Source organism: Pollicipes pollicipes, unplaced genomic scaffold (genome assembly GCF_011947565.3).
Source record: "Pollicipes pollicipes isolate AB1234 unplaced genomic scaffold, Ppol_2.1 Scaffold_2555;HRSCAF=2994_pilon_pilon_pilon, whole genome shotgun sequence".
Lineage (NCBI taxonomy): Eukaryota > Metazoa > Arthropoda > Thecostraca > Pollicipedomorpha > Pollicipedidae > Pollicipes > Pollicipes pollicipes.
In genome coordinates this window covers 8779766-8807477 of record NW_023596136.1, presented here as the reverse complement: position 1 = coordinate 8807477, position 27712 = coordinate 8779766, and the positions used below count along the sequence as shown (strand labels likewise).

Genomic DNA, 27712 nt, shown 5'->3' with positions numbered 1-27712 from the left:
TCAAACAAGTTTGTGTTGTCGCTTATCAGGTTTTGATGGAGTGGGGGCGGTTTTTCATCGCCATGTTTCGTATTATTATTACAACTGAGATTCATAGATCACACCCATTTGTTATCTGATGACAGCGTGTACCCGTTGCAAAGAATCTGAGTTTTACCAGATTTGTAGACGATCCTCGTAAGGCTCATCAGAACGGCTACCACTGGTGTATGCGATTTCGGTTATAACGCCCCGTCGAAGTAAAATGGGCACATGGTTCGGAATCACTTTGAATGAACCGGTTTCGAATGGCCAAACCTGCCGGTCGTCTCTCAGCTTGCAAGCTAAGTTAATCTTCAATATGCTGGTAAATTCAGCTGCCTTGTGAAACACACCGCCACCTTTTCGCTACAGCAGTTTGGCTGGTGCTGCCGCTTACGACGGCTCCCGAAGTGTTTGCTTGTCGGAGACTGTAGGAAACCCTGTCGCCTTAACTGTCATGGCAAGCCTGCAGGCAGCTGGTGCCACACCTCAACGTCAGCTGGCCGTGCTGAAACAGACCCGTGGCGTGTAGCAATGGATGATGATGATGATGATCATCATCATCCACCATAGCACGCACCCTTAAGGGTGCGTGCTATCTTTGGTAGGGTAATATTTTGTTATGTCCTGATTCGTGGCCAAATGTAGGAAACTGGGCGGAAGGGAAGTACATTGTTGTATTCCAGATACCAAATGACGCGTAACATGCCATGTTTTCTATGCAAAAAGATTCGTGTATTTTGTTTTTGTTTCTGTTAAACCGGTTTAATACAGCAGTTTTTCGAAGATATGGGTCAATCCTGGACGTCTTGGAAGATGGATTGTACGCTGACAGGTCGTTAGAGCCGAATCGGTCGGTGGCATGAACACGATCTGTACCTTACGGAGGGAGAGCAGTTATGATATTGGTTACAGCTCGTCTCCAATCTGAGATGGCAGAGCAATCTCTAAGCAGCATATAATGTTACGGTTCAGCTGTTGGTATGCTGTTGGATTTCAGGTGCTGCAGGACATGAAACATGATGATATCAAGAAGGTTGGAAAATGGAAAACACCAAAACTTAACAACTCAATTTAGGAAAAGCCTATCGATCTATCGGTACAGTGTGGGGGAACGCACGTGCGAAGGACGTCTCTGAGGCGGACATGTCAAATGGGCCAAGAGTGAAGGAAGAACTCCGCGTATGTTTGGAGCGGTGGGGAGCAGTGCGCGCAGTCAGCACTCGGTGGGACCACATCTGCGCGCGCCCTTGAGGGCTGGGGACTCACCGTGGCTCGTGCTGCGAGCGCCGTCCGGGGGCGGCCGCAGCCCGCCGCCATCTTGGCCGCCCCTGAGCGGCTATTGACGCGGCCCGATGACGTGCGCGGCCGTCATTACCGGCTCTGACGTGCAACGTACGAGCGGCGCCGCCCGAGAAGCCCCAGCTGCTCGCGTCGCGCCCGCCGCTACGACTATTCTGGGCGGCGGATCGGCGGCTGACGCGAGGCCGCGCCGTCCGGCGGCGGCCGTGACGGCGCCCGGGGGTGACGGGGACGGGGTGACGGGGACGGGGTCACGGGGGCAACCGGGTCAGGTCAGGGCTGACTCTGGCGCCGGCCGAACACAGTGCCGGGTCGGCCGGCTGAGGTTGGAACGGGTGGCTGGGTGCGAGCCGGGTCACTCAGAAGAAAGCTGAAGTGTTCCAGCTGTTTATTATTCGAGTGCTGCGTGCTGTACAGAAAAGAGAGACCGAGGAGCAAAAACTTCTCGGCTGTAAGTCGACACGAAAACAATTGTCCGCTACGGTCACCTTGGCGTCATTTGTGTCACTATGCCACAGCAATGCAACATGCTGATGTTATGTCGTGTGATAGTAATCTAATGTGCGATGCGTTGTTCCCGCATACGTGGGTCTCACCTTCTCTCAACGTCTGGAGAACGCGGGGTCGGGGTCTCTGGCATGATTGCAGGCATTGCAATAAGAACAATTTGGCCACTATGTTCTAATAATAACTACCCAATGGCAGGTGATATGAGATAGTGCATGAAGCAAACGCATCGTTTTCTTACCTGCTGTTCAGCTTGACCATGCCAACTGACATTGCTATTTTATTTAGTACGTTAGCTACAATAGAGCACGTAATAACACACACATCTTCGCACTGCTGTGTTTTGCGAACTGTCGTCCGCAGCCTGCCGTTCGCGGCCGGATGTCGTCTAAAACTGGGCCCGCCTGTGCCGGCAGACTGCGAGAGCCTGGTGCGCAAGATGCTGGTGGTGGAGCCGCAGCGACGGCTGACCATGCCGCAAGTGTTCCGCCACCGCTGGCTGCAGGCCGGCCCCACTGCCGCCCCGCCGCCGCCGCCGCCACCCCCACCGCCGCCGCCGCCGCCGCTGCCGCCAGTGACGCTGGCGACTGCGGCCTTGGCCGACGTCAACGAGCACGTGCTGCGCGTCATGCAGGGCCTGGGCATCGACACGTCCGTCACGCGCCAGGTGGGTGCGCCGGACGGGCCGGGCCTCGGCCGGCGGCACGCGCCCTTCGGCCGGCTGGAGGGACGGAGCGCTGCCGCGCTGTCGTCTCGGGCCGAGTCTTGTGACGCCAGCTTGTGCCCGCGCGCCGCCGCGCTGTCGACTGGCCACGACCGAAGCATTCTTAGAACGGCTGGCCCACATTAGAATTATTAGAACATGGCAGAACTACCATCTGCCAATGATATATTATATATATATATATATATATATATATATGTGTGTGTGTGTGTGTATATACATATATATATATATATATATATATATATATATATATATATATATATATATATATAGATAGATAGATAGATATAGATAGATATAGATATAGATGGATATAGATATTATATATATATATATATATATATATATATATATATATATATATATATATATATATATATATATATATAGATAGATAAATATATATATATATAGATATAGATATAGATATACATATATATATATAATGTATATATAGTTATATATAGTTATATTTATATTTATGTGTGAGGGTCACTGAGGAAAGTAAGCGCCGTGTCTCAGTGGCAAACGCTTGTGTCGTTATGAAATCCAGGAGCATATTTTCACAAAATGAGTTGGGTAGGCTGAACAAAAAACAAAGCTGACGGTGGTGATGCCCGTGTGCGCAGTCGGTGGCGCGGCGGGCCTACGACCACCACGCCGGTATCTACCTTCTGCTGGAGGAGCGGCTGCGCCTGCACCGCAGCAGTTACCCGTGTCCAGCGGCCTGTCTGCTGACGCCGCGCCGGCCGAGCAGCGTGGCCGAGCAGGCAGCGCGGCTCACGGCCGGACCCGAGGCCGAGCCGCCCGCCAGCGGCGCCGGTGCCAGCGCGGCAGGCGGCGGCGGCGGCGGAGCAGGCGGCGGCGCACCCTCCTTCGACGAGGGCGTCGAGGTGGACATGGTGGACGAGCTGCCGGCGGCGGCGGCGGCCGGCCGGCACCCACCGGTGGCGCGCAAGCCGTCTGATGGCGCGTCGGCCACCGAGTCGCCGTTCGGTTCCGTCACCAGCACCGAGTCCAACAACTTCGAGTCCTTCGACTCGCAAATGGAGCCGGACATGTTCAGCAGCTCGAGCTCGTGCTACCAGCCGGCACCGGCGCTGGCCAAGCCGCCATGCCGGCCGACTCTGGCGTGCCGACACAGCGTGCGTCACAACCCGCTGGAGCAGACGGCCACCGGACGCCGATCGCCCGTCAGCTTCCGCGAGGGTCGCCGCGCCTCCGACGGCCTGGTGGCCTCTCAGGTGAGCCCTCGAGCCGTGGAAGGCCTGGTGGAGATGAAGCCCACGCCCGGCCATCACCACCACTGATGCCTTGATGTGACGGTCAGAGGATGGTCAAGTTGGAGGGTTGCGTAGTAACGCGTGGAGTCCTGAAAGATGACTCAGATGCACTACTGTGGGTTCGTGGAGCATGGGTAGCATTTTGCGAAATGCCACTGGCTATGACTCTGAATGGTTTTTACTAAATTGGGAGCGAGGCGTCTTGCTTGTCATCGTGCAATTGTTGGAAGGCATATCACTGGTTACGTTCGTTTCAAGGTAGTGTGTATGCGAGGCGGGCGGTATTGGTTACTTGTGATCACCGTCGATGACTGCACGCGCTGATGTGAGCCGGCTCTTCTGCGTTCGCAGGGAATGGTAGCGTTCAACCACCGTCTGAACCAAGGTCAGAAAGCGGGCGGCTTCACCGAACTGAGCTGTCTGCAGCAGGAGCATGCTTGCCTGCGCGCGCAAGTCACTCGCCAGAGGCACGGACAGCTGAAGCGGCCGCCCAGGTACGCCCGGCCCCCCGTCGGCCGTCTCACGGCCACTGGCGTCCTCCTCTGTTCGCTGGGGATGTCGGCCGGTGTACTGGGCTGGGCTGGGCTGTGGCATTGGATGCGTCTACGGTGAATCCAACGTGGGGTCTTGAGAAAGGCAACAGCCAAACGCTGCTTCAGGCACACGAGATAAACCTAACGACCGAAAGGCTCGCTTTGTAATCCCGTGTTCGGACCATGGCCCGCTGCCAGTGATCGGCCGGTGGTCGTGGTGCCGCTGCTGCCGGCCGGCCTCCAGTGCGTCGGCGACAGCTGAGTGACTTGTGCCTGGTGCTGCAGGCCGGCTTCCAGTGCGTCGGTGACAGCTGAGTGACTAATATCCGGTGCTGCAGGCCGCGCTGCTGTTACAAGCCGGCGACGGCGGGCGGCGAGCTGCTGCAGCCGGAGCTGCACTTTCAGCCGATCGCCGAGGACGTCGGCACGGCCGACGGCTGGGACAACCTGCAGTACAGCCTGGCCAACTGCCAGATCACACCAAGGCTGGCGGCCGACAGCTGACCGGCCCGGCCGGCCGCCGGCACCCAGCCTTGACCGGCCCGGCCCGGCCGGGCACGGCCGGTCTGCAACTCAACGGACACAGATCGGCCCGATCGGTCGTCTGTTCTGCTGAGATCGGCTCGGTCAATGGTGCAGCAGTCAGCGGCGTTCCTTTTCGCCCGGCTGCGGAAGGGAGGGACCGCGCGATTCCCGTGCGGAGCGCGCCGGCGCTCGCCGCAGCTGCAGTGTACGTGTTCCTTCGCCGGCGCGGCTGGCCCCCGGGCTCCTGTAGTCAACCCAGCAATAACGCCACACAGCCGTCTGGCATGCGTGTAGAGATCGTTATTTTTTTGAGTCGCCGTGGCCTGCCACACATGTGCTGTATCGTTGTAATCCTGCGTTGTGTCGCGGACGAGGTGTTCCGCTGCCCGTCGTGTGGATGAGCAGCCGCGGCGCGTCCGGCTCTGATGACCCGGCGCGTGGTGCTGGTGTTCCCGTGTCCTCGGAGCCAGCGACTGGCGCCGTCAGGGCCCCCCCTGTTGCCGTACCTTGCCAGATGTGCGCGCTGGCGAGACCAAGACCGGCGCGTCTGTGGCGCGGCAGCCGCGTGCCGTCGGCGCGCGCGCGTGAGGAACTCTGCTGGTCCCTGTGACCCGCCGGCTCCGTACTTACGGCTACGCGCCCGCTTGTGCGCTGGGCGCTGGGTGCGGCTCGGAGATGATAACCAAATGGACGCGGTCGGCGCCCGAATCATGACAGTGCGCGAGTGGCGTCCGGTGGGGAGACGTCCCGCGCCGCCCTTGCGGCGCAGCGGGCCGCGTCCGGCCGCGGGCGTCCAGTGTAAACATCAGGCTTTTCTAGTCAGTTGAATGCGTGTCGTTTTGTACCGAGTTTTTTGTTGGGTGCAAGCCTGGGTGTTGAGTTTGGTTATCTCTCAGTTGTTGGTACTTCTAGTCGATATCGCTGACTGCAGTCTTTCATTTCGGCCTGTGGCGCGGCGGCTGCACTGGCCCCCATTCCTAGCGGTCGGCGGCAGACGGCGCCACTATCGAGGGGCGCCCACTTGTGCACCGCGCATCTGTAGACGCGCAGACACACACACACACACACACACCCATATATATATATATATATATATATATATATATATATATATATATATATATCCACGGAGTCGCATGCGCAAGTATCTATGTCCGGTTTTATTTGCGATGTGAGGAGATGGTTGCCAATACACCAAAAAGTATTGCTGTTTGCCTTACTGTTGTTCCGTGCGATGAACCGGACAGTCCAGCTCTTGTAATTATCTAATACTCAGTAGTTTTGTAACTGCAGTTTCGAATAGAAATTCAGAACAGCACGCTTACCAGCCTAGAACTGTGCCCATGCGCTGGGCATGAAGCCCGCACGCTCCTTACGCAAAAGTTCGTTACGCGTCTGCCGTCACTGAAGAGTAGTCCGATCGTCAGGCATGCATGGCCGTCGTCAACATCACCACTATTTAGCACAATCACGCACTACACGATCGAGAGCGTGAGAAAGTGTCGAAGGTGAATTTTGCCACCCAGCCTCTTGGAGAACTTCGGGAACGAACGCGGCTGCAACTCCATTACAGCAGCCATTGTCGAGCCCGCTGTGCAGGGCATCAAACGACGTCCGGGTATGGCAGTGAAGAAACGAAACACGGGCCTACCACCACGCTTTCAAGGGCTGCTGCCATGGACCGTGGTATCGGCTGTCCCAATGGCTGCTACCGAGTACCACGAACCACGAAGCCACCCGTTGTTTGCGCCATCGCTGAACAAGTGAATGGTCATGTTCACCAGTTACTCTGCATCAGAAATTACCGCCACCCTGCGGTGCATCTCAAACGAAGCAGGAAGCGGCGCTCACGGGACAAGCACGGGCCACCGGGATGATGGACGTCCATCACGCTTAACTCACGGCCCTGGCCACGTCGGCAGTACTGCAGCAACGTATCTCAACCTGGAGTGTATTGACAATGTCAGCTAATGTGACTACGCAGGTAGCGTAGTCCCACAATACGCCAGACGTGCTGCTGTGGGACCGTTAACTAAAATCAACTGCACTACATACTGAACAAACACGCCTACCACCACTGCAAGGCTGCCCGGCGTGCGGACAGTTCACACATCGGCGCGCCGCAGCACACGCCGCTACATATGAACATACGAACGTGAACGTTATTGTTCGCGGATGGGCAGCAGGGAACACGGCCAACACGGGCACGCCGCGGCCGCCGGCCGACACCACCGCACTCTTGGTCATGCAGTCCTATGGTACAGCAGCGTTCAAGGACGACACGCAACGGTCGACGCCGCGTCACGTGCTGACACCGCAGCACCACCGCAGTCTTCGTTTACGGGGTTCATGACCTCCGTATGCAGATGTCTGACACCGGTCATGACCTCCGTCTGTAGAGGTCTGGCACCGGTCATGACCTACGTCCGCAGAGGTCTGGCGCCAGACCGCATCACTCCGAGGGGTCGGCCCAAACCGCGGTCCCAGTGGGTCGGGGCTCGGCCGATTGGATGTCTGTCCGCGAGCCACCAGCGCCGCCCCGGGCCGCGGGCCCTCTGACGGAAAGCCGTCGTCCCGGCACCGTTCAGCTCTTCAGCCGCGCAGCTGCCGGACGTCCCGCAGCAGGGCGCGGCCGCAGCGGGGCACATCAGAACGCCGCGAGCCCCCCCCCCCCCATCCCCTTCAAAGTCGGGCGTGCACTCGCGACAGGTGCCGCTTCATCATCCAGCTGGTCTTGAAACTGGCGTCGCACTCAGGGCACGGGTGGTTCTTCTCGGTGGTGTGGCGGAACACCATGTGCTTGCCCAGGTCGCCCTTGGAATGGAAGGGCCGGGAGCAGATCTGGGGACAGGGGCGCCGACGGTGAGACACCTCAGAGACCAACACGGCAAGGCATCACCAGCTGCTTGTAGGCTAGAACGATATTCATATCGGTATTTCTCTAATCAATATGAGCGTCTACAGAAGTAAGCTAGGTGTTCATACCGTGGCATGACTTCCCCTCCCCCCCCCCCCCCCCCCCCCCCCCCCCCCCCCCCCTGTGTTAAATGTCATGTCGATCATATAGATAAAAGCGAATACAGTCGTGGATCGCCGGTTTATCGTCTATGACCACATCCGGAATATGTGGGACCGCCCAGCCACGCCACATCCCGCCGCCCGCAGCTAAAGCCTCTTGCGGTAGGAGGTGCGCTCGACCCAAACCCCGACCCCACACCCACGGGCATGTTCAGAGCCACGTCTGCACGCGACGTGACGAGCCGCCTAGCCCGGCAGGCCAGACGCTCACCTCGCAAATGAACTTGGGCTCCAGGTGAATCGCCACGTGTCTGGTGAGATTGCACTTCTCCGGGAACCGCTTCTCACAGTACGGACACGGTATCATGCGGTCCTTGTGGTTCTCCTGCATGTGACGGTGCAGCTTGATCTTGGTGCGGGCGATGTGCTTACAGTAGCGGCAGTTGAACGTCTCTGCCGAGTCGTGTGTTTGACGGTGGCCTGAAAACGGATGCGCCCGATGGGCGCGAGTCAAGATCCTTTGGGTGGCTTCTCACAGATTGCGTAGAACTTGCTTTTAATGCATCTCACCTGATCTCATCCGGGGCATGCAGCTTTGACACAAGATTAAGAGCGGTCGTTTACACGCACCAAAAAGCAAAATCCTAGTCGGGCATGTGTTGCGCAGCAAGATAATTCCCAGTCAGGACCTCAGGTCAAAGTGCACCCCGCCACATGACTCGGCACGCCGCCAATCACGCCGTCATCGCTTCCGCGTCCTCGCTTCCGCGTCCTCGCCGAGCACCGACTGAAGGCCGCAGGAGTGAAGACCATCCACCTTCGGCACAAACTGAGTCTGGCGCGACACAGAGCGGCGCTGACACCCGCGCCGCTCGCCTCCTGCAGCGACGCCACCTACGCCGTTAGCCCGCGGCGACCGCTGCGGTCCGCTCGGGCGGCGGGCGCGACGTCTACTCACTCTGCAGCTCCGGGAAGGAGGAGAAGGTGGCGTCGCACTCGTCGCAGAAGTAGCCGCCCTCGGCGCCCCAGCGGCGTCGCTTCAGACGTTTACGCGGCTTCCGTTCGATGATGGTGGTCACCTCGGATGTCTGCGGGCGGCAGGGGTCACAGGTCACGGCCAGGACCATCGCAGCCACTGCCTGGCCTCCCGCCGTCAAAAGGCCGCACGCAAAACCATACGTCGATCTGGAATAACAGCTTGGTGGTTGGTTCGGGGTGGGCGAAACAAGCTATTCTTTATATGTTGCCTTGACCCCATGATCCTCCACATTGCAGGACCGCGCAGGTAACGCGGAATCAATGCTTGCTACAAAACAATGAAAAGGTGAACTTAATCGGTTCATGGATACCATTAACTAGTGTGGGTAGTAATATCATGTTTGTATTCCGAGCACTTCTTTTTGAGAAATATTCGAATAGCTGACTATCCAAAGGATGACATGACCAAACCGTACGCATACAAGACAAGAAGTGAAAAGGCAACATACAAATTCTAAGAAATAGCGATGCAGATACATGCTGTGCGCGTGTACGGTACTTTGGCCTCAGGGGTCACCAAGCTATGGTAAGTGATGACTAGTCGCAAGAACACGGGCTGGATAATTCTCAATACGCTTAACACGCACCTGGGTGGCCGGTTAGATACCCTTCGCTCGGGTGGGGAGTCAATTTGATCCTCACCAATGAGATCTCAGGAACTGAGAGAGCTGGAGACACCAAATTTACAGGGCGTGTTGGCCTGTACCTAGTCTCACTTAGGTCAAAGTTTGAGGTTCCTAGGTCATGACCCTTGGGTCACATAAGGCCAAAAAAGTTTACTCTCCAGGTTGGTATCCCAGGTGCCCAGAAACCTAGATACCTGTTCAAGCAACCAGCCACAGGCTCATTTAAGGTCAGTGACCTTGTTTAACCTTTGAAAAGTCATGGTGACCAATATCCTGCGGGGCTGCATTGAGTTTTACATTTGAATAAGCAACAAAGATCGCGCTAGGCAGTATGTTCCTAAAAATAAAATGTTGGCTGAGGTCATTTCAGGTCAGTGATCTATTCTGACCTTTCAGAAGTCCATGGAAGATGTACTATACGGCTCCTGCGATCAATAAATTCGGAAACCAGAAACTAACCCATGAAGCAAGCCCTTGAGAAATAAAACAGATTGGTTTTGACCATCGTCTGACCTTCAAAACTGGCCGTAGAACAATGCAATTTATTCATTCAACTGTCGTGTTGCTCAAGAAAGTATCTCAAAGATGTATGACTTTGTCTAACACTCTGTTGTTGTATCAGATTGTACAATTCCCTCGAAATTGACGTTGTAGAATCCATGGCCTGACTTTGACCTGCCGTAGATCAGCCACCTTACAAGGTACATCTAAATTTTTAATACCAAACGATCCGCTATTCAGCCGTCTATAGCTATGCAACATTTTAAACCTTTCTAGAAAGGGTTTCATTCTGAAACCATTCTAGAAACCCTTCGGGAGGGGGTCAATTTGACCCCCCTCCCGAAGCGCGTGTGCGAGTTAAATCTGAAAGTGCGGAAATTGGTGCGTGAGTCGTGTGGCTCCTCAAGCTGCACGGGCAGCGCGCATGTCATGCGTAATGATAAGCGCAACTTTCGCATCTTTGACAACACACAACTTGCTCAAGGGCTTCCGTGCTCCATGACTTCGCGCATTAAAGTCCATTCATCCACAAACTTGGAGAGGGCGTCACAGCCAAGACAGGTATTTAACTTGCATCCAAGAGTTTAAATTCACGATCTGAGTCCCGCTGAAAATAGTTGAACTTCATTATAGCACGAGGTACTGGTTAAATGACGCTATCCTTCAGCCATTGGTCACATCTCAAAAAAAACACTGGGAACTCGAGCTCTTTCTACGTTATCTCAAGTATGAGTCAGAAATTCGAATGTTGACGTTGCTCGTCGAAAGATGGCACAAAAATTCGCACGAGGCCGGGGAAACTTATTTGCTGGAAGACGACTGCGGCAACTAGATCACCAACAGTTTTAAACTTCTGAGACCGTTCATCACGGCTGTCTCAGCTGCTGTATGCTTGCTTACATCTGATATTTCATAAGCGAGTGGTGCTAGTGCATATCTTTCAACAATCATTTCACTAAAAATAGCTTAGAGACATGGTCAAATATTTGAAACTGGCGACGGTATGGGCGATTATGGCATTACTACTTGCACCAGGACGTGCTGCCATCGACTATTGCGGTGGAGTGAAGTGTGACGAAGGGACTCACACCATGTGTAAGTTCGCCGACACGACACCGGGCCCCGAATGCAATAAGCTCGAAGGACAAGGCATGAACAAGAAACAGATTCAAGAGATGCTACACACGCATAACAGGTGGCGAGACTTCGTAGCCGCTGGGAGAGAAAAGCGAACGTCTGGCGGGCCATTGCCAACCGCCGCCAACATGGGCGTGCTGACCTGGGATGACGACATCGCCCAGGTCGCCCAGCGCTGGGCGCTGCAGTGTCATTTCGGACATGACAAATGTCGTAACATTCCGACCATGAGGGTGGGCCAGAACGTGGCGATGCGTGGCTCCAGCTTTAAGGGGCTGCAAAACCTCACCACTTTGGCATGGATGTGGTACAATGAGGAGGTGCATATGTTCAACGCCGCCACCATCAGCAGCTTTGTCTTCTCATCCAACACGGGTCACTTCTCTCAGTGGATTTGGGCTAATTCGTATAAGCTGGGGTGTGGCTACTCCGGGTACCAAGACGGCGGATTTCACGACCACTTCCTGGTCTGCAACTACGGCCCGGCAGGAAACGTCATGAGCACACCTGTGTACCAGCAGGGCAAGGTGTGCTCGGCCTGTCCGGAGGGTACCACCTGCGGGGGTGACGCGCGGTACCCGAACCTGTGCAGCGCCAAGGACGGCATCGTGCCGGAGTCGGCTGCTGGGCCCCTGACCGGCGGCAATCAGGATAATCCCATGATCATCGTCTCCCGAGCGGCCGCGCGTCCCGCCGCCATTCTCGGTCCGGTAGCCGCGCTCGGCTTCATCGTGGCCACCGTCGCATTGCGCACGATGTAAACGGGGCAGCCCATCAGAATAATGTAAATATGAGTCCCATATCTGGTCGTGCTCCTGGCTTCAAGGCATGTAACCCAGGTACATGGTACGTGAGATGGGGAACACGCCATGGTTGGTAAGAGCAAGCAACAACCCTTCGTATGACCGGTGTACGTTCATGTTTGATCGCAAATATAATGCATCCTGTCATCGGTTTACGCGTATTTACTAGGTTGACTATTTCCGGGCACCAGTGGTGCAGTAGGCAAGCAGTGCGTTCGGGAAACCGGAGGCATGTGGTTCGTTACCCCACGGTGCCCTCCACACACGCACGCACGCACGCACACACACGCACACGCACACGCACACGCACACGCACACACACACACACACACACACACGCACACACACAAGCAAACGTCGCAACGTTGTCTTGAAAACCGCTCGCGGCAGGTGCCATCAAATTGTGTTTAATTCAAACGTCACTACAGTGACGAAGTTGTGCTCCTTGCTTCACAATACGTCATATGATAGTCTGTCCCTGGTTGTGTAATTGCCATACGATAACCCCGTGTCATGCAATGGTCAGGTTAGGTGAGCTGAGTGTAGCACTGCCAGGGAGGATCCTTTCTTGCAGGACATCCTCACATTTAGGTTAAGCAGAAGCAGCATCGTTCAGTTTTGCCACAACCACTTCACAATCAAACCCTTGAATAACACTCCATCCCATACCGCTCCGCCCGGATTTCTTTTGCGTGAGGTCTTACTGCTGAAATGGTTTAAACGCAGATTTCCCAAAAATATATCGAATGCATCTCAAGCGGCCGCCCCCAGGGCACCACGGGCCTCGCGTCAGTGCACACCAGCCCGCTCTCGAATGCATCTTAACCGGCCGCCCCCAGGGCACCACGGGCCTCGTGCCAGCGTGCACCAGCCCGCTCTCGAATGCATCTTAACCGGCCGCCCCCAGGGCACCACGGGCCTCGTGCCAGTGCACACCAGCCCGCTCTCGAATGCATCTTAACCGGCCGCCCCCAGCGCACCACGGGCCTCGCGTCAGTGCACACCAGCCCGCTCTCGAATGCATCTTAACCGGCCGCCCCCAGCGCACCACGGGCCCCGTGCCAGCGTGCACCAGCCCGCTGTGCCGGTCCACCGCAACGTCCGGCGCGGAGGTCGGTCTGGAGCGGCGTGGGCGGAGCGCGGCCGCCGCCCGCCGCCAGCTCCCGAGGACGCCTCACCTGGATGTCGTCACTGAGCTGGACGCTGTAGGGCATGTGATCCAGCTCAACTAGCTGCTGGCCCGTGAAGCCCTCCTCCTGCTGCTCGTACAGGATGATGCTCTCGCCCAGCGAGTCGCTGAAGGCCACGTGACTGCCCTTGGGCAGACCGTCCGCCGAGTCCACTGCGCCAGGGGCGGCGGTCAGGCGTCATCCGCACACAGATGTGAGCCGTCGTCAGAACACGGACCCCGCACACCGATCACCGCCAGAAACGCCGAGTCGCGTCGCCGGTTTGACGGACAAATGACGAGACTGTGTGTGGCTGCTCGACAGATGTGCTATACTATGCCCTGGTGGACAGCTCTGTTATGCAGCCCTCCCACCCCTCCCCCCACCCCTCCTTTCTCTTAGGCAGTGGTTTGAGCAGAGCCAGCACGACCACCAGTGGCGTACACACTTTGAAGGCAGCAGACCGTGGTTTAGACAGCCACGGTCACACCAGACGACAGTTAACGGGCGGATGGCATTGTTGGAGTTCATTCGTACACTGATCTGAATAAGCTGACCTGCGAGGTAGTCATGTCTAGACCAGGATCGAATATAACTCTGCATGCATGATTCCCTTCCGATTTTAGGTGAATATTTTGAACATTCTTAATTTTTTAGTACGTATACTTCGCATTAATTCGTAAAGCACAGCAGACCGATTATGTCGTCCTGTGCCATCCTGCCATTCACTCTGTTCATCGCGCCACACATTTCCTATTCGCAAAAACAGCTGTGCGCGGCCCACTGACCGACTTCGATGCTGTAGGTCTCGCCGGTGTCGACGCCAGCGGCGTCCAGCACCTGGCAGATTTGCGCCGGCGCCAGCTCGCCGCCCTCCAGCAGGGGGTCGGGCGGTGGCGGCGGCGGCGCAGGCGGCGGCGCGCCCTCCTGGCTACTCCGGCTGTGCACCTCGATCGGGAACGGCATTTTGTACTTAAGCTTCACCTGGCGGCCGCACCGACGTCAGTGTCAGCGGTGCCGCGCTCGCGTGCCGCCCGGCCCGCCGACAGCGGCCGGGTCAGCCGGCGTCAGCGTCAGAAGTGTCGCGTTCGCGTGCCGCCCGGCCCGCCGGCAGCGGCCGGGTCAGCCGGCGTCAGCGTCAGCAGTGTCGCGCTCGCGTGCCGCCCGGCCCGCCGACAGCGGCCGGGTCAGCCGGCGTCAGCGTCGGTGGTGCCGCGCCCGCGTGCCGCTGAGACCGCAGCGAGCACCACCGATGCGACTGTACGCCGCCGACGCAACCACTGCTAGTGTCCTTAGGACGCCAGTAACATGATGTCATCACCAGAAGGACCACCACTACATAGACACGGCCACTATCTATCAGACCAGCATCGGCGCAGGCGCTACTGGCTGCCGCCGTCCGTCCGGCCTCAGTTAGCACGACCTCTGACAGTACAACCACTTGGTGGGATCAAAGTCGGCAGAACAATATGGCAAGACCAGCATCCAGCAGGTGAAGGGGTGCTTGAATGTGAACAATGCAACCAGGACAAAAAAGGGTCAAGCACCAGTTGGCTTTTGTGTGAACACTTCAACCATTTTGCAACCATTATGTATAAAATAACTCACATCAAATACCACTCACCTCATTCTCCAAGGCCATCAGCTTGATCTCACACTGGTCTATCTCATTGACGAGCTCAGCACACCCACTGCATATTTGGTAAGTGACACCTTCTTCATCTTTCCGAAATGATGATTGGATGATCTTACCTGTGTGCAAAGTCATTAGCTTTGTTCCACAATCACCACACAGCTCATGCCACTAATACACTGTGCATTATCCCTTCAGAACTTGGAATAACTGGGAAATTTCATCCACTGAGCATTCACCAGGCAGAACAGCATGATGAGACACTCTTTGGTCCAACACACATAACTTTTCATCTTAAAAAGCATAACCAAATAATTTTAAACAGAAGCCCTCTGTGGACAGAGCAAAACTCAAAATATACTGAGTTATACAACCATCTCTCTTTAAGTGTATAGAAAAGGCATTCAGTTATATCAGGCTATTCAAATGCAGCTTCAACCTACAATCCAAAACTTCACTGAATGCATGCAATGAGTTCACTGAATGCCAACATTTAAAAAAAAAAATGCACAGAAAGGAGAAGGCATGACACTTACCCAGCTTAACTGCCAGCAAAGTCTTGGAGAATGATGTTCTTGCTTCATGAATGTCTTGGGCATCTACTAATCCATGCTTACATATCATACAGACCTCCATGACAGTCTCAGATTTTATATCCACTTCAGTCATGTTTAATGCACGCCTCTGGCTTTATCTTGAAAATGTCTTGCAACACAAAGCTGCAATAAGTGTTGTTGGATCAAAAGAGACTATTTTTGTCATTATTTTATGACAAATGAAATATCATGTAAAGCATCACCATGTCCAACATATGGACAGAAACAGCTAGCAGAAAATATTCCTTGCAGGTAAAATCTTAAAATAATCATAATCTTTTAAAATGCTCCAAATCACAGTCATCAATGATAATATACTTATCAAAACACAAATATGCTCATGTATGCATTAAGTAGCAGCAAACACATATGCTCATAAATCATAGGCATGTGTGTCATTCCACACAGCTTTCTATGGTATAATATATATATATATATATATATATATATATATATACCATAAAAATATATGCATATATGTATATATATATACCATATAAATATATATTCCTATACAATTTAAGTGTTATTAGTAATCCCCATCAAATTATAGACTGGCCAACCCTGTCTACACTAGCCAACAGCTTTATCTCATACCACTCCTGTCACATTGCTTTAACCTGCATGTTTCACATACAGACATGTACAACTCAGCACACTCACCAAACACTTTGCATATTTTGTTCCAATCCAGCATGGCATGCCAGGCAGTGTCAACATTCAAGGAAAATGGTGGTAACTACAGAACTTACATCAAGGGCATGTTTCTGGCAGAATGATTTTCAGTATTTAGAGCTTGATAGTAAAACCATCCATGCTTCCCAGTTTACTTTCACAGGCACCAACATCTTGCAAACACTATACTTTTCTATGCAGCCCACCAGTCTACAATCCATGGCAGATTTGGATACATGAGAATGTATAGAGAATGGGATTTTAATGAGATCTTAATGAAGCTGAAGTGAAGTACAGCTTATAATCTTGGACATATTTTGAAAATTGGGTGACTACTATCAAAAAGGTTATGAAGACATCATGATGAGTTCTATGGCAAACAAAACCTGCAAGATCACAAAAATTGTTGCATGTAATGGTAAATAATTTAACAGGTAACAGTCTCACAAAACCTTTTCCAAATGGGGTAGTTTTCCATTTGGCTTTGGACAGGGCTCTGCCTGCTCCTATAATCTTTTTGGCGTGCCTGCCATGGTTTTATGTCCGGTCAGTCTAGAACATTGCTACCTTTCCAGCAAATTACGCCACCCGGGGCTACAAGACTGTCAATGAGTTATCACAGAGATCATCAATATTTCTATAAAAATGGCATAAAAATACATGATCATCTGAACCTGGAACATAGACCTGATCACAAAATGCACCAAACACAAAGCATGATCCCTTCTCTCTAATGCTAAGACTGACTTGAGTCAATCATCATAAGACCAAATGCTAACACTGACTGCATCCCTGACATCCATTTGGCTTCTTGCCACCACAAACAAGAAGCACAACAAATCTTTAAAAACAAGATTTGAAGGCACCCCATATGACACCTATATATTTTGCAGCCAGAGTACAAATAAAAAACTTGAAGCCCCGTAAGCACAGAATGCAGTTCCAGTACTCATTTATGTTGGAATCTCTATTCTGTGGTCATGTGGGTGCCTATATTTCATCCACTCTCTGAGAGATATCCAGCACCAGCAGATCCCACTAAACCTGCCCATATATGATGTCTCCTGCCAACAGAGACCCTACACAATCAACCTATGCACATACCTGCTATAAGCCCAAAATATCAATGCCACAGACTTACATACCCCACCCAACGCCACTCGTCGACCAACCTAAAACGAGCTGTGAATCGGCCTTGAGAGGAATACATTTAAATTTGAGACACTATTGGCGCATGGATGCCCTTTAAGAGCTTTCAGGGCCTACTAAAGTACTGATAAAATTCCGTAAATAGCACCGGTGCTAAATGCATCTAAGACTTTTCATCATGTGCATATTCAGCACCTTTTAATAGCATATCAAGAGCACAGCTGTGGCTAAATACCCAAATCTTCGCAACTAACAGAAATAAAATTCATTTAAGACAATTGCGGGGAAAAGTGGTAGCCGTGGCAGCGCAAGTGGCCAAAGGACTAATTTTAGAGATAATTCTAAAACGCTCACTTTTTCTCAACTCTGGTGTTGGTTTCTGACATATTTCATGTGAAGGTACAGTATAGTCAAGGAAAATGCAACACATGCTTCCTGGCATAGTCCCAAGTTAGGCAGTTACATATCAATGAGTCATTGACGACGTCGGACAGTGTGTAAAACATGTTTGACCTTGTTTCTGTCACAATTCAGCGCTACTTAAGAAAGGGGAGTTTTTAGGTTGAAGCTTAACGCGTTAAGTAGTAAGTTTCATGCGAGCTTTTTCTTAATACGAATACACGCTCCAGAATACAATGTAATCTGTAGACATACAAAGCGCATGAGCGAAATTAGTTGTCGAAATGGCTAAAGAGATGAAACACATTAATGCCCCATTAAGGCTGGTTAATTTTCGTGTAAATATCAATAGGCAATATGAAGAGATAATTGTAATACATGTTATGAAATATATAGATTTGAAAATTCATAGCAGAATAACAATCTAAAACCTACTAAGGCTTTGTGATATCATGCATTTTCTCTATCACCTTCCCTTCTGCTAGCTTCCTGTCACAAACAAACGGAACGGCGGAAGGCGCTGAGCGATCGCGGGCAGGGTTTGGTACGAGGGACTTGCGACTGTGTTTTCTGAATTCAGCACTTATTGGCGCCTTCCTGGCAAGACTATTGCTCTTCAGATTGGTATGCTTGGTTTAACGGAAGAATTTGCTTCCAGGCCAATGAAATCGAGGCTGATTCGGACAGATTGAAGTTTCGACGCGTAGGATCGAGCAGGTTTGTTGTGCAGTAGCATGAGCATCTATTTGCCATTAAGCGAGTATGTGGTGGGGTGTTATTTGGCCGAGCGTAAATTTGGTGTGTGTTGTAGATGTTATGCTTTGTCACCACTCGTTTTACAGGAGTATCCAAGAGTTTTCAAATGAAGAAGGGCCCCAGATTTTAGTCACGGTCACAAACGCCTTGAACGGATTCATGTTCTTCTGTGGGGTTGTCTTTGACTACATCAAAATAATGAAAACACTGCATGTATCATGAACCCATGATCCAGTACTTCAGTTTTCAATGGTACTTTTGATGGAGCAGAAAGGAATCATCCACAACTTAATGCATGCAACAAAGGAATTTGTGCCAGGTCTGCAGCCCATATAGTAGAGTGCACAGTATCTGACCATGAAGATTGCAGGCTGCTGGCTCACATGGCAGGGACTAGAACAGTGCTTGCTTTTTATTAAATTAAGCTGGCCCAGACTAAAAATACCCTCTATGTTGAATACACCTGGTGTTTGGTGCAGTCCGACCACCAATTGCAATGCTAAAAGATATATTTTTCTAAAAATTATGATGGTACTTGGCATGGTACATTTGTTACAATGTAACTTGAGTAGAAATATTTAAACATTTTTCAAATAAAACAATATCTGAAAATTTACTGTAATTTACCCTGGCCTGAGCACGGCTGATTAACACAGCGGGTGCACTGTTTCAAATTCATGTAAACATCCAGCACAATGGGTGGATTTTTTGCTAGTTGGTGCAGGCCTATTGGAAAGAAGCTCTTTGCCCTTTTACAAATTGAAAATAAAATTTTTGAGATGTATTTCAAAAATCAAAATTCAACAAACATTTGATTTTGAAAACCTGTTCATGGCTATCCACAGATATGGTATCACAATGCTGTGAGTAAGAATATTGATACAACAGCAATATATAGTGGGCTGGATGCATGGCTAAGTGCTATTAAAGGCCTATCTTGATGCTAAAGTTTTGCAGAATTATCTGATAAGATAGAGATCATGGGAAGAAGATAAACCCTCCATCTTTGCCACCTCTTTGGCTTAGAAGAAAGATGATGCATTTGAATTTTTGTGGCACTGGGTACAGTACTGGAGCAGGTGCATCTTTGGAAGGACTGAAATGGAAAGGTCAGCTGGCAACTGGCCAGTGAGGGTCAACCCAGGCCCAGGAAGGCAGGCCATGTTTCACCATTATGTGGCATGTAAGATTTGCTGCATTCCTGTCTGGTGAAAGGATAGAGATAAAATTATTGAACAGAATGGCATGACTTGGGTGGTGGGTTAAAGGTACACAGAACAAACTGTGCTCAGCAGGCACTCTGAATGTGAAGTTACCCATGCAAACCATTCATAATAAATTTATTTAAAAAACCCATATTCAAAGTGCATGCTACAATTTCTGCAGTTGTGTAAAACAAAATTGGTAAGGCCAGTCCCCTTTATTTGGCTTGCCAGTGTTGGATAGCAAATAAATGGCTATAAAGTCAGGTCTATACAAGACTGTGTTGTTCGTGATAATGCCACTGAGATCATCTGGCTAGAGAAGCAGATAAAAGAGCAATCTTTGCCTGGCATCGGCTGTAGCTTCAAAGGCATTCATGCAAATTATTCTCAGCTCTTTAATATTTATTTTTTGCTTGCAGTCCAACATTTGTTACTTCTATAATCATCTTTGAATCTGCATTTATAAGTCTTACTGCAGCTTATGAAGTGTGCTTAATATTTGCTTTCTACTGTAGTTTGTTTTGGCTTTTATTCGTTGATCTACATATTCCAGTATGTGTTAGAAGTTGTACTTGTTTTATTACAGTTTGCTGGCTTCATGGTATGAAAACTCAAACTTGACTCATTTCTGATAGTAAGATCATTAGATCTGTGCTAACACAGGTAAATACTGTCCCTGTCTGTACTGAAATAGCTACTTGTCATTTACATATAGTTTTGAGCCATGCTTATAGGCAATGCCACTAGTAATTGAATCATTCATAAATCCCTTCTGATTTTGGTTTATTTGTTTTAGGCAGTTTGAAGGCAGAACTGAATGTTTTGCACAGTTCATCTTATCTCTGGGCAGTATATTTGTTTCTCCTTTATCTTTCCCATGTGCCCTTAAATTTGTGTTATGATGCTGATGGCTGCTGTCATGCTACTTAATGCAGGTGGGATTGTTCACGATCTCACTACTTTTCAGCATTGAAATGATATGCATTTCTAAGAAGTAAGTGAAATGCAGTAGCGCTGTCTTGGCAGCTATGCCTGAAGTAATGCCCCAAGCATCTTTTAAATGTGCTGACATTCCAGGGCATGTAGGCATGTCCATGCTGCATGTGTCACTTATAATTTCTTTCTTCTTTTCTTACATTCACAAGTGTGGTTTTAATGCACTCTGCAAAGTTCTGCTTTCCATGTATTGTGCACACTTAATTTGTCACTGTGGCTGTCATCAGAATTTGGATTGGTATTTGCCCATGCTTGTATGAAAATGGCACCATTGTCTGTTTTTGTTTGCAGAATTTCTAGAACATTTGCTTTTTCAGTTAAACAGCCCACCATGGTTCTGAGGTTGGGCCAGAAATCATCATTAGACCTGTTATGTGAGGTAGCACTGGCACCTGACGATGCGGTTGTCTCGGAACTGGTCGCCCGTGATGCCCGCAATTCGAGTGAAAAGGTAGGTGCATGCTTCTCCCATGTGCCTACTGAGCCTGTGCCCAGAGGGCTAGGCTATTGATATATGTTGAATGTATGTTGTGCACTCATCTTATTGTAGATCTTGTGTGTTTTGATGCTCATTACAGATGCTTCTGTTCATCATGTGTGCAGGGAGATTTATTTTCAGTACAGTCAAGCTGCTAATGTCCATACAATGTCTGTCTATGTGTGTTTGTGCAATGCACATGACCAAAATCTCAGAACAGAATGAATCTGATCACTGCCTGGTCATCTATCAAATGGTCCAGGTTTTTTCCCAGAATTGGGGCTGCATAAACATAGGCATTGGTAAACATTTGCTGGTCTGTGTGAGGTATTGCTACACAGACTAGTGCATTTGTAGTAGCATTTTGTTGATTCATGTTTACAGATTTCGAAGAAGGCTGCAGGTGGTGTGCTGGACCTGGATGAGATACTGAAACTCAGCAGCAAGCAGCTGGTCAAACATTTCACTCGGTTTGAGTCAAACGAGCTGCGCCGCGTTTTTAAGTACACCTGCTGCCTGGCTCCGTCGATTTGCCGATATGAAAGCACCAGCTTTGGCAATGAATCGAAGTCATTGCGAGCAATTAAGCAACATTTGCAAAGCCATCTGAAGCAGCTCAGTTCAGAAGCAAGTAAGTGTGGGGATTGCCTCTGGTACTCATTTCATATGCTGGTGGTGGTGGCATTGGTGAAGGAAGCACTTACCAAAGCTGCTTAAAGGCTGGGAAGAAGCAGGTGGGTGGACATGCCACCTTAAAAGCATTTTGCATCAAACTGGCAAAAGGGCAGTTAGAAAGTAAGGACAGTGGAAAGGGGGAGGTGCCCTGCCCCATCCCACCTTTCCTACATGGACTTTACATATGGTGCCCTGGAAAATCATTTTTGTGTTAAGGATAAAAGTTAGTATCACATCTTCTATTTTGATTCATTTTCAACATATCAGGAAGTGCCATTATAATTATTTGTTTAGTCTGCATCCTGTGAAGTACCATTTGGCATCCCATGGGAAGCCAGTATCATAGATTTTATTTCCATAATGCAATGCTTTACTCCATAGTGCAACAGTCTGTCTTGATAGCTCAGTTGGTTGGAGTGCCTGCTTTTTGGCCCACCCTCCTTGGTGGGTGGGTTTGAGTCGCTTTAGTCGCTTGCCATTTGCCCTTGGCTGAGATGGCTTGCGGCCAGTGGTAGCGGGCGCGGCACTTATCAAAGGTCAGATAACGTCAGAGGGCAGGGCAGACCGTGCCAAGCATTTTGCCACCTAACTTTTTCATTGATCTGGATTTTACGATCAGGTTGTGGGGGCCAGAGGTCGCGCAGCAAGCGATGCTTAGTGTGGGCTCTGATTCCTGAAATCCATTCATTCAGAAGGTTTGGACGAAATCTGGAACAAAAGTTGAATTTAAATCGCATTTTTAGTAAAGGCTATTCATGTCTTGGATATTTGGGACGATGAGGCACAATAGTTCGTTTTTATTGATGAAAAAACTATAAATGGACAGCTCAATGCCGAAAGTGCCACACACCGATGGCTAATTGCTTAAAGCCGCGGAGTGGTGGTCGGCATTCCCAGCCTGCGGCATGCATTTGTAGGTGATATTGCCTGGCCACCACAGTGTCGGAGCACGATTGACACATCCGTGTTAATGATTGGCTTAGTGGATTGTTTTCGTAAATCAATCCTAGCTCAAATACTGCAGCTTTCAAACTGATAATTATTCGGGGTTCGCTCAACGCTTTCGGAAGCGTGCATCATGAGCGATTGGAAGCACCTCTTCTGTGTTGTCTGCATCCTTGAAGCCATGCATGCATAATGTGGTTTGCAACTGGACCTGCAATGGCTGCATTCGTGTGATTGCAGCACCCAGACTCGCCTCTCGCGAGGTCACCCGAAACCAGTCACCTCCGGCCCCGGATCAATCCTCTATCCAAAGATCACAGTCCTGATGCCAGTGCCCCGTCGGAGGACGCCGCGCCTGTCTGTTGACGTCCCATAGGACGTTGTGTGGTCGCGCTGTCCTGAGAATCGTGAGTGCTAATGTTGGTGGAGGGCATGGAGATTGCAGTTTTTGTGGAAGTGACAGCAGCACTTTTACCTATGCCATACCTTATAATATTTGTATGTTTGGTGATTACGTCATAACATATGTGTGTATGTTTGCATACTTTTGTTGTTGAAATGAACCATTTGATTTAATTGTCAGGGTGCTGGATGCCATCATCTTTTATGTGTTTGTGTCAATTGTGTGTGTTTGGCTCTGTTACAAAGTTTTTTTTTTGTCTCATCTTGAAGCTGATGCCCACTTCGTGTGTTTTCAGCTGGCCGCATCAAGTTCACAGCGGAGACGATTGTGCCGCTGCCTCGGCGGACCACAGATATCCGCATCGGAAAAAAATACTACGCGAGAGCTAACGGAAAGTCGCCTTCTGCGGCCGGTGGCGCGAGCGGAGCCCAAAAGCAGCCGGTGGAGCCCAGCCCCAGCGTCCCTCAGGGCGCTCCACCACAGCTGTCAAGGCGTCTGAGCCGTCCCAGCGGCCCGAGCCAGCCGCAGGCCGCCTCCGCCGACTCGCCGTCGGCAGAGGAAGCGCCCTCTCCCCGGCGGCGGCGGCGGCCCGACACGCCGCACCAGCTGCGCGAGCACGACTACGCGTGCGGTGCCGGCTCTACGGCGGTGGCGGCGCGCGCAGCCGGCGGGACGACGTCAGCGGCGGCCGCGCCGCTGCCCGCCCTGCTGGGGGAGGAGGGCGAGCCGCGCTGCGCCGCCGACGCCGCGCTCTGGGGCCTGATGGAGCGCGAGCTGGCCGGGCCGGCCGGCGCCAGCGTGCCGCCGGTGGGCGCCGAGCAGGTGGTTCGCGGCCCGGCGGCGGCCGTCGTCCACTCGGCCGACCTGCCGGTCATCATGCACGCCGGAACGGCCACAGTCAGCGGACTGCGCCGATACACGCGCGTCGTCGAGCGCGACGAGTACAAGCAGCAGCGTAAGCCCAAGGGCCTGGCCAAATTCATCAGCCAATCGGAGGCGGACAAGGAGAAGGCGCGCCAGGCGCTCAGCGAGATGCGGCTCAAACCCAGCATGTGCAACAACTACGTGTGCCGCATCTGCTACCCGCCGCAGCGGTTTACGGCGCTCTCCTCGCTCCAGTCGCACTACAAGAGCCACCTGGGTAAGGGGCCGTAGCGGCCGCCGAACCGCGAGTATGCTCATTCCGTGTGGTATCGAGACCCCGCCTGCTGGTCGGTTCAGCACCCGTTGCCTGTGTGGATATGTCACCGGGAATAACTGCTCGTGGTAATTGATTACACGCGGCATCAGCAGATATCTACCTGGTGGGAACGGATCACCGATGCCCTCAGCCGCGTGCAACGATAAGACGATGCCGCTCGTGTGTCATCGTTGTTGATGCGTAACATGTGTGAAGCGTATATGGCTCTCCGACATACTTGAGTGCTATCAAAGCATGTTGGTTCAGAGTAAAGTGGCCCACCTGCGCGACCGAGCTGCTAGGTTGAATGTCCATGTTGCACTAGTCGGCGCTAGAGACCCTTGGGGACAGTCGCGTTGTGTTCTATGAAAAACAGCTTGTGATAAACTTTCGCGGCCTGACCGTCGGCATTTACACTCACGATGCGTACTGACACCTGGATAGCCTTGCGTCTCTCCGTGTTACAGGGGTATCTCGGGTCTCTCCGCGTCACAGGAATAACCTCGCGTCTCCCTGCGTCACAGGTATCAAAGAGTTCACGTGCGATCTGTGCCAGAAGTCGTTCACGAGGAAGATGTCGCTGGACTACCACATGCTGATCCACGCGCACAAGACGCGGTTTCGCTGCGACAGCTGCGGCCACGAGTTCCGACACAAGTCGCACTTCACAGAGCACCTGCGGCGCCACACCGGGGAGACGCCGTACGTCTGCTCCGAGTGCGGACAGGGGTAAGTCGCGCCGGCAACGGCCGCTGCGCCTTGTTGGCTGGCTAGGCTGCCCTTCCATTGCGCCATTATCTTAATCTCAATGTTTTAGAGATCGGACGTATCGAACAGTTTTTTGGGGGAAAGGGGGAGGGCGTGGGAAATGGTGCCAGACTTATTTCATTTGCTTTCTGTTTCAAAATTTCCATTAACGTTGTAACAATTTTATGAGAGTTTGACGGTTTTGACATTTTGTGTCAAATGTCAAATTTGTAGAAGTTTTGTCAAAGGGTTGTCAAACGCGATATCAAAGTTCTGATATTTTGACATTTTTCCCCGTTAAACTTAGCCGTAAGGGAAGCTCCTGTTTTATACATATAGATTCCCACAGCCTGTCTCAAATGGAATATATTGCACCTTAACTTGGTCAAGCTCGCTATGAGGTCAACGTTGCATCTTTTGGGGTTTGATGGGCCGAAAAGCTTGCTGTGCTCGTGTGTGTGTGTGTGTGTGTGTGTGTGTGTGTGTGTGTGTGTGTGTGTGTGTGTGTGTGTGTGTGTGTGTGTGTGTGTGTGTGTGTGTGTGTGTGCGTGCGTGCGTGCGTGCGTGCGTGCGTGCGTGCGTGCGTGCGTGCGTGCGTGCGTGCGTGCGTGCGTGCGTGCGTGCGTGCGTGTGTGTGTGTGCTCGTTCCAGTAAAAATGAAATTAGGAAACTTCTTTGGTTGTCTTTCAATAACTCTTGCAGACAGCGGTGTCTTTGTGGGTGACTAAACCTGAAAAGACTATTAAAAAGGCTGAATGGTAAATCCTGCTCTGTCTTAGCGCAGCTATGCATGAACGTTTCATGCATTGCTTTATTTGTATTGGGCCCGGAGAAAGCCCCTCCCTCCCCCCCCCCCCGTCCTCCTTTGTTTCGAATTCAGTGCGACTGTGAATGGGAAGGCTGGTTTGTTTCGCCTGTCCGAAGTAAAAAATCTTAATGTGTTGCTTCCAACATGTTCCACTGGCTTGTTCGTTGCTTACAAATGGAACAAGTTTGGTTGCAAGAATGATTTTATATTATTTTCGCTCGTTCCAGCTTTAAAGCCAAGAACTCGTACCGGCGTCACCTGGAGTCGAAGCACGGACAGCGGCTGACGCAGACGGGCAACATCGTCATCCTCTCGGATGACGAGCACCGCAAGCTGTTGGAGCGCTCGCACCACGAGGAGCGCTCCAGAAAGCGCAGGTCAGTCCTGGCGTAGGGACACGCCACGGCCTGCCGAGGCGGGCTCCGGCGACGGCTGGCCACCCGACGACGTTGTCCATCTGTTGCCTTCTTTCCGACATTTTGATGATTTTAGACGTATCGTTGCGTATTTTTAATGACGTTTTGATTGTTTGAAGCATGCAGTTGTCCATGATTTCAGACCTATGAATTGCATATGTAGCATTTATAAGACTTGCTTGGATTACTTGAAAAAAATGTTCGCAATTTGCTTAGATACCATTCGTGTAGGTTTTTCCACAGAGTTTCGATTGTTTCAATGTATCATCACGAAGCTGTTGTAGACGTTACTTCGTTTTTCTATTTAGGAGTGGGTATGTGGGCGTTGTTGTCATGTACAGGCCATGTTCATGTTTTTCTTTTGTTCTGAATAGAGCCTTGGTAATGCACCCTTAGGCTTAACCAGGAATGTACCACAATTTACTAAACAGAAGGCTACGACTTTTCGAAGGCAACTTTGGCATCGACACGCTTCGATCACGTATTTAAAAAATTCATTTTGGGCGTAGTCTGGAGCTGTGGCTTGGTGCCGGGTGCGTGGCGACAGCGCCATTGACACCGCCCACCGCGCCGCAGACTGCTGGCCGGCTCGCCGGGGCCGCAGAGCCCCAGCAAGACGGGCTTCTCGGTGGTGGACGTGGTGGTGCGCGATGCCACCGGTCAGGTGGAGTACATGTGCAACGTGGACGGCGGCGGCGGCGGCGGCGGCGGCGGCGGCGGCGGTGGCCAGCCGGCCGGCTCGCCACCGCCGCCGCTGCGACCGCCCTCGGACGTTCTGCAGCAGGTGGTGGAAGCCACCGTCACCTCGCCGCCGCCGCCGCCTCCGCCATCGCCGCCGCCGGCCCCGGTAGCCGGCTCGCTGCAGCCGCCCCCACGGGTCAACCTCACCAGCTCCATCGGTAACTATGACGTCTACTACTCGTTCGGCAACGTCGCCAGCTCGCTGTCGGTTTCGTAGGCGCGGGCGAGGCTGGATCCGGCATGTCGCCGTGCTGCCTGGAGCGGGCGGCGGTGGCGGTGGGTTAGCCAGGCACGAAGATCCCGCGGTATGCGGTCCGAGGCTACGTCCAGGGCTGCGTCCCTGAGGCGATCGGCGACCGAAGGGCGCGCTGCATTTGATCGAAACTGGCCGGCTGCGCTGCGCGCTGGAGGCTGTTCTGGCACCAATGCTACTTAATGTCACGCAAGAGACTGGGAACTGGATGACGAATGTGAGGAAAGACAGTGTATTTAGACGCTGTCGTGAAAGGGTTGGGCGTACTTCCGTGTCTTATTGCATTTTAGGAGTGTCGCGGCTTTTTGCTGGACATGTGTATCAAATAGTGGCCGGCTCTTTTTTGCTGTTTTTGGACCAAGAAGTTTCTTGACTTCATATGCTGTATCGACACTTCGGTATAGCTGTACATGAGTGTGCCGTAGTTTGTCCGTTGGCTTGACGGTGTTGAATGTTAAACAGGCACA

The 27712-nt window shown here is 51.8% G+C and overlaps 4 protein-coding genes and 1 long non-coding RNA gene across 10 annotated transcripts; 4 read left to right on the top strand and 1 right to left on the bottom strand.

Annotated features, from left to right (window-relative positions):
• The first annotated feature begins 1376 nt into the window (after nucleotides 1-1376).
• Nucleotides 1377-5979, top strand: LOC119108249 (serine/threonine-protein kinase SIK2). Its single transcript, XM_037231832.1, has 5 exons — nucleotides 1377-1416; nucleotides 2247-2497; nucleotides 3187-3801; nucleotides 4192-4334; nucleotides 4712-5979. Exons 1-5 carry the CDS (start codon nucleotides 1377-1379, stop codon nucleotides 4875-4877), a joined length of 1215 nt encoding a protein of 404 aa, XP_037087727.1. The 3' UTR covers nucleotides 4878-5979.
• An 854-nt stretch (nucleotides 5980-6833) lies between these two features.
• Nucleotides 6834-17315, bottom strand: LOC119102563 (zinc finger protein 84). Of its 5 annotated transcripts, none has more exons than XM_037225981.1 (8): nucleotides 17267-17315; nucleotides 15360-15542; nucleotides 14815-14942; nucleotides 13979-14174; nucleotides 13200-13363; nucleotides 8875-9004; nucleotides 8188-8396; nucleotides 6834-7739 (listed from the first exon to the last, which is right to left on the bottom strand). In XM_037225981.1, exons 2-8 carry the CDS (start codon nucleotides 15490-15492, stop codon nucleotides 7581-7583), a joined length of 1119 nt encoding a protein of 372 aa, XP_037081876.1. In that variant the 5' UTR covers nucleotides 15493-15542; nucleotides 17267-17315; the 3' UTR covers nucleotides 6834-7580. The 5 variants fall into 5 exon arrangements, with proteins under 5 accessions (XP_037081876.1, XP_037081867.1, XP_037081858.1 ...); XM_037225972.1 differs by having other exon boundaries at nucleotides 17240-17291; XM_037225963.1 differs by having other exon boundaries at nucleotides 17199-17283.
• LOC119102585 (venom allergen 5-like) lies at nucleotides 10948-11998 on the top strand. The gene has a single exon (XM_037226011.1). It carries the CDS (start codon nucleotides 11056-11058, stop codon nucleotides 11977-11979), a length of 924 nt encoding a protein of 307 aa, XP_037081906.1. The 5' UTR covers nucleotides 10948-11055; the 3' UTR covers nucleotides 11980-11998.
• An 858-nt stretch (nucleotides 17316-18173) lies between the features above and the next one.
• LOC119110806 (uncharacterized) lies at nucleotides 18174-23547 on the top strand. 2 transcript variants are annotated; one of them, XR_005095559.1, is made up of 4 exons: nucleotides 18174-18359; nucleotides 20891-21050; nucleotides 21462-21708; nucleotides 23396-23547. It is a non-coding gene; the product is annotated as an uncharacterized LOC119110806 (long non-coding RNA). The 2 variants fall into 2 exon arrangements; XR_005095561.1 differs by having other exon boundaries at nucleotides 20917-21050; nucleotides 23396-23546.
• A 411-nt stretch (nucleotides 23548-23958) lies between these two features.
• LOC119108238 (zinc finger protein 432) lies at nucleotides 23959-27209 on the top strand. Its single transcript, XM_037231821.1, has 5 exons — nucleotides 23959-24241; nucleotides 24805-25009; nucleotides 26063-26212; nucleotides 26828-26940; nucleotides 27103-27209. Exons 1-5 carry the CDS (start codon nucleotides 23977-23979, stop codon nucleotides 27207-27209), a joined length of 840 nt encoding a protein of 279 aa, XP_037087716.1. The 5' UTR covers nucleotides 23959-23976.
• The last annotated feature ends 503 nt before the right edge of the window (nucleotides 27210-27712 follow it).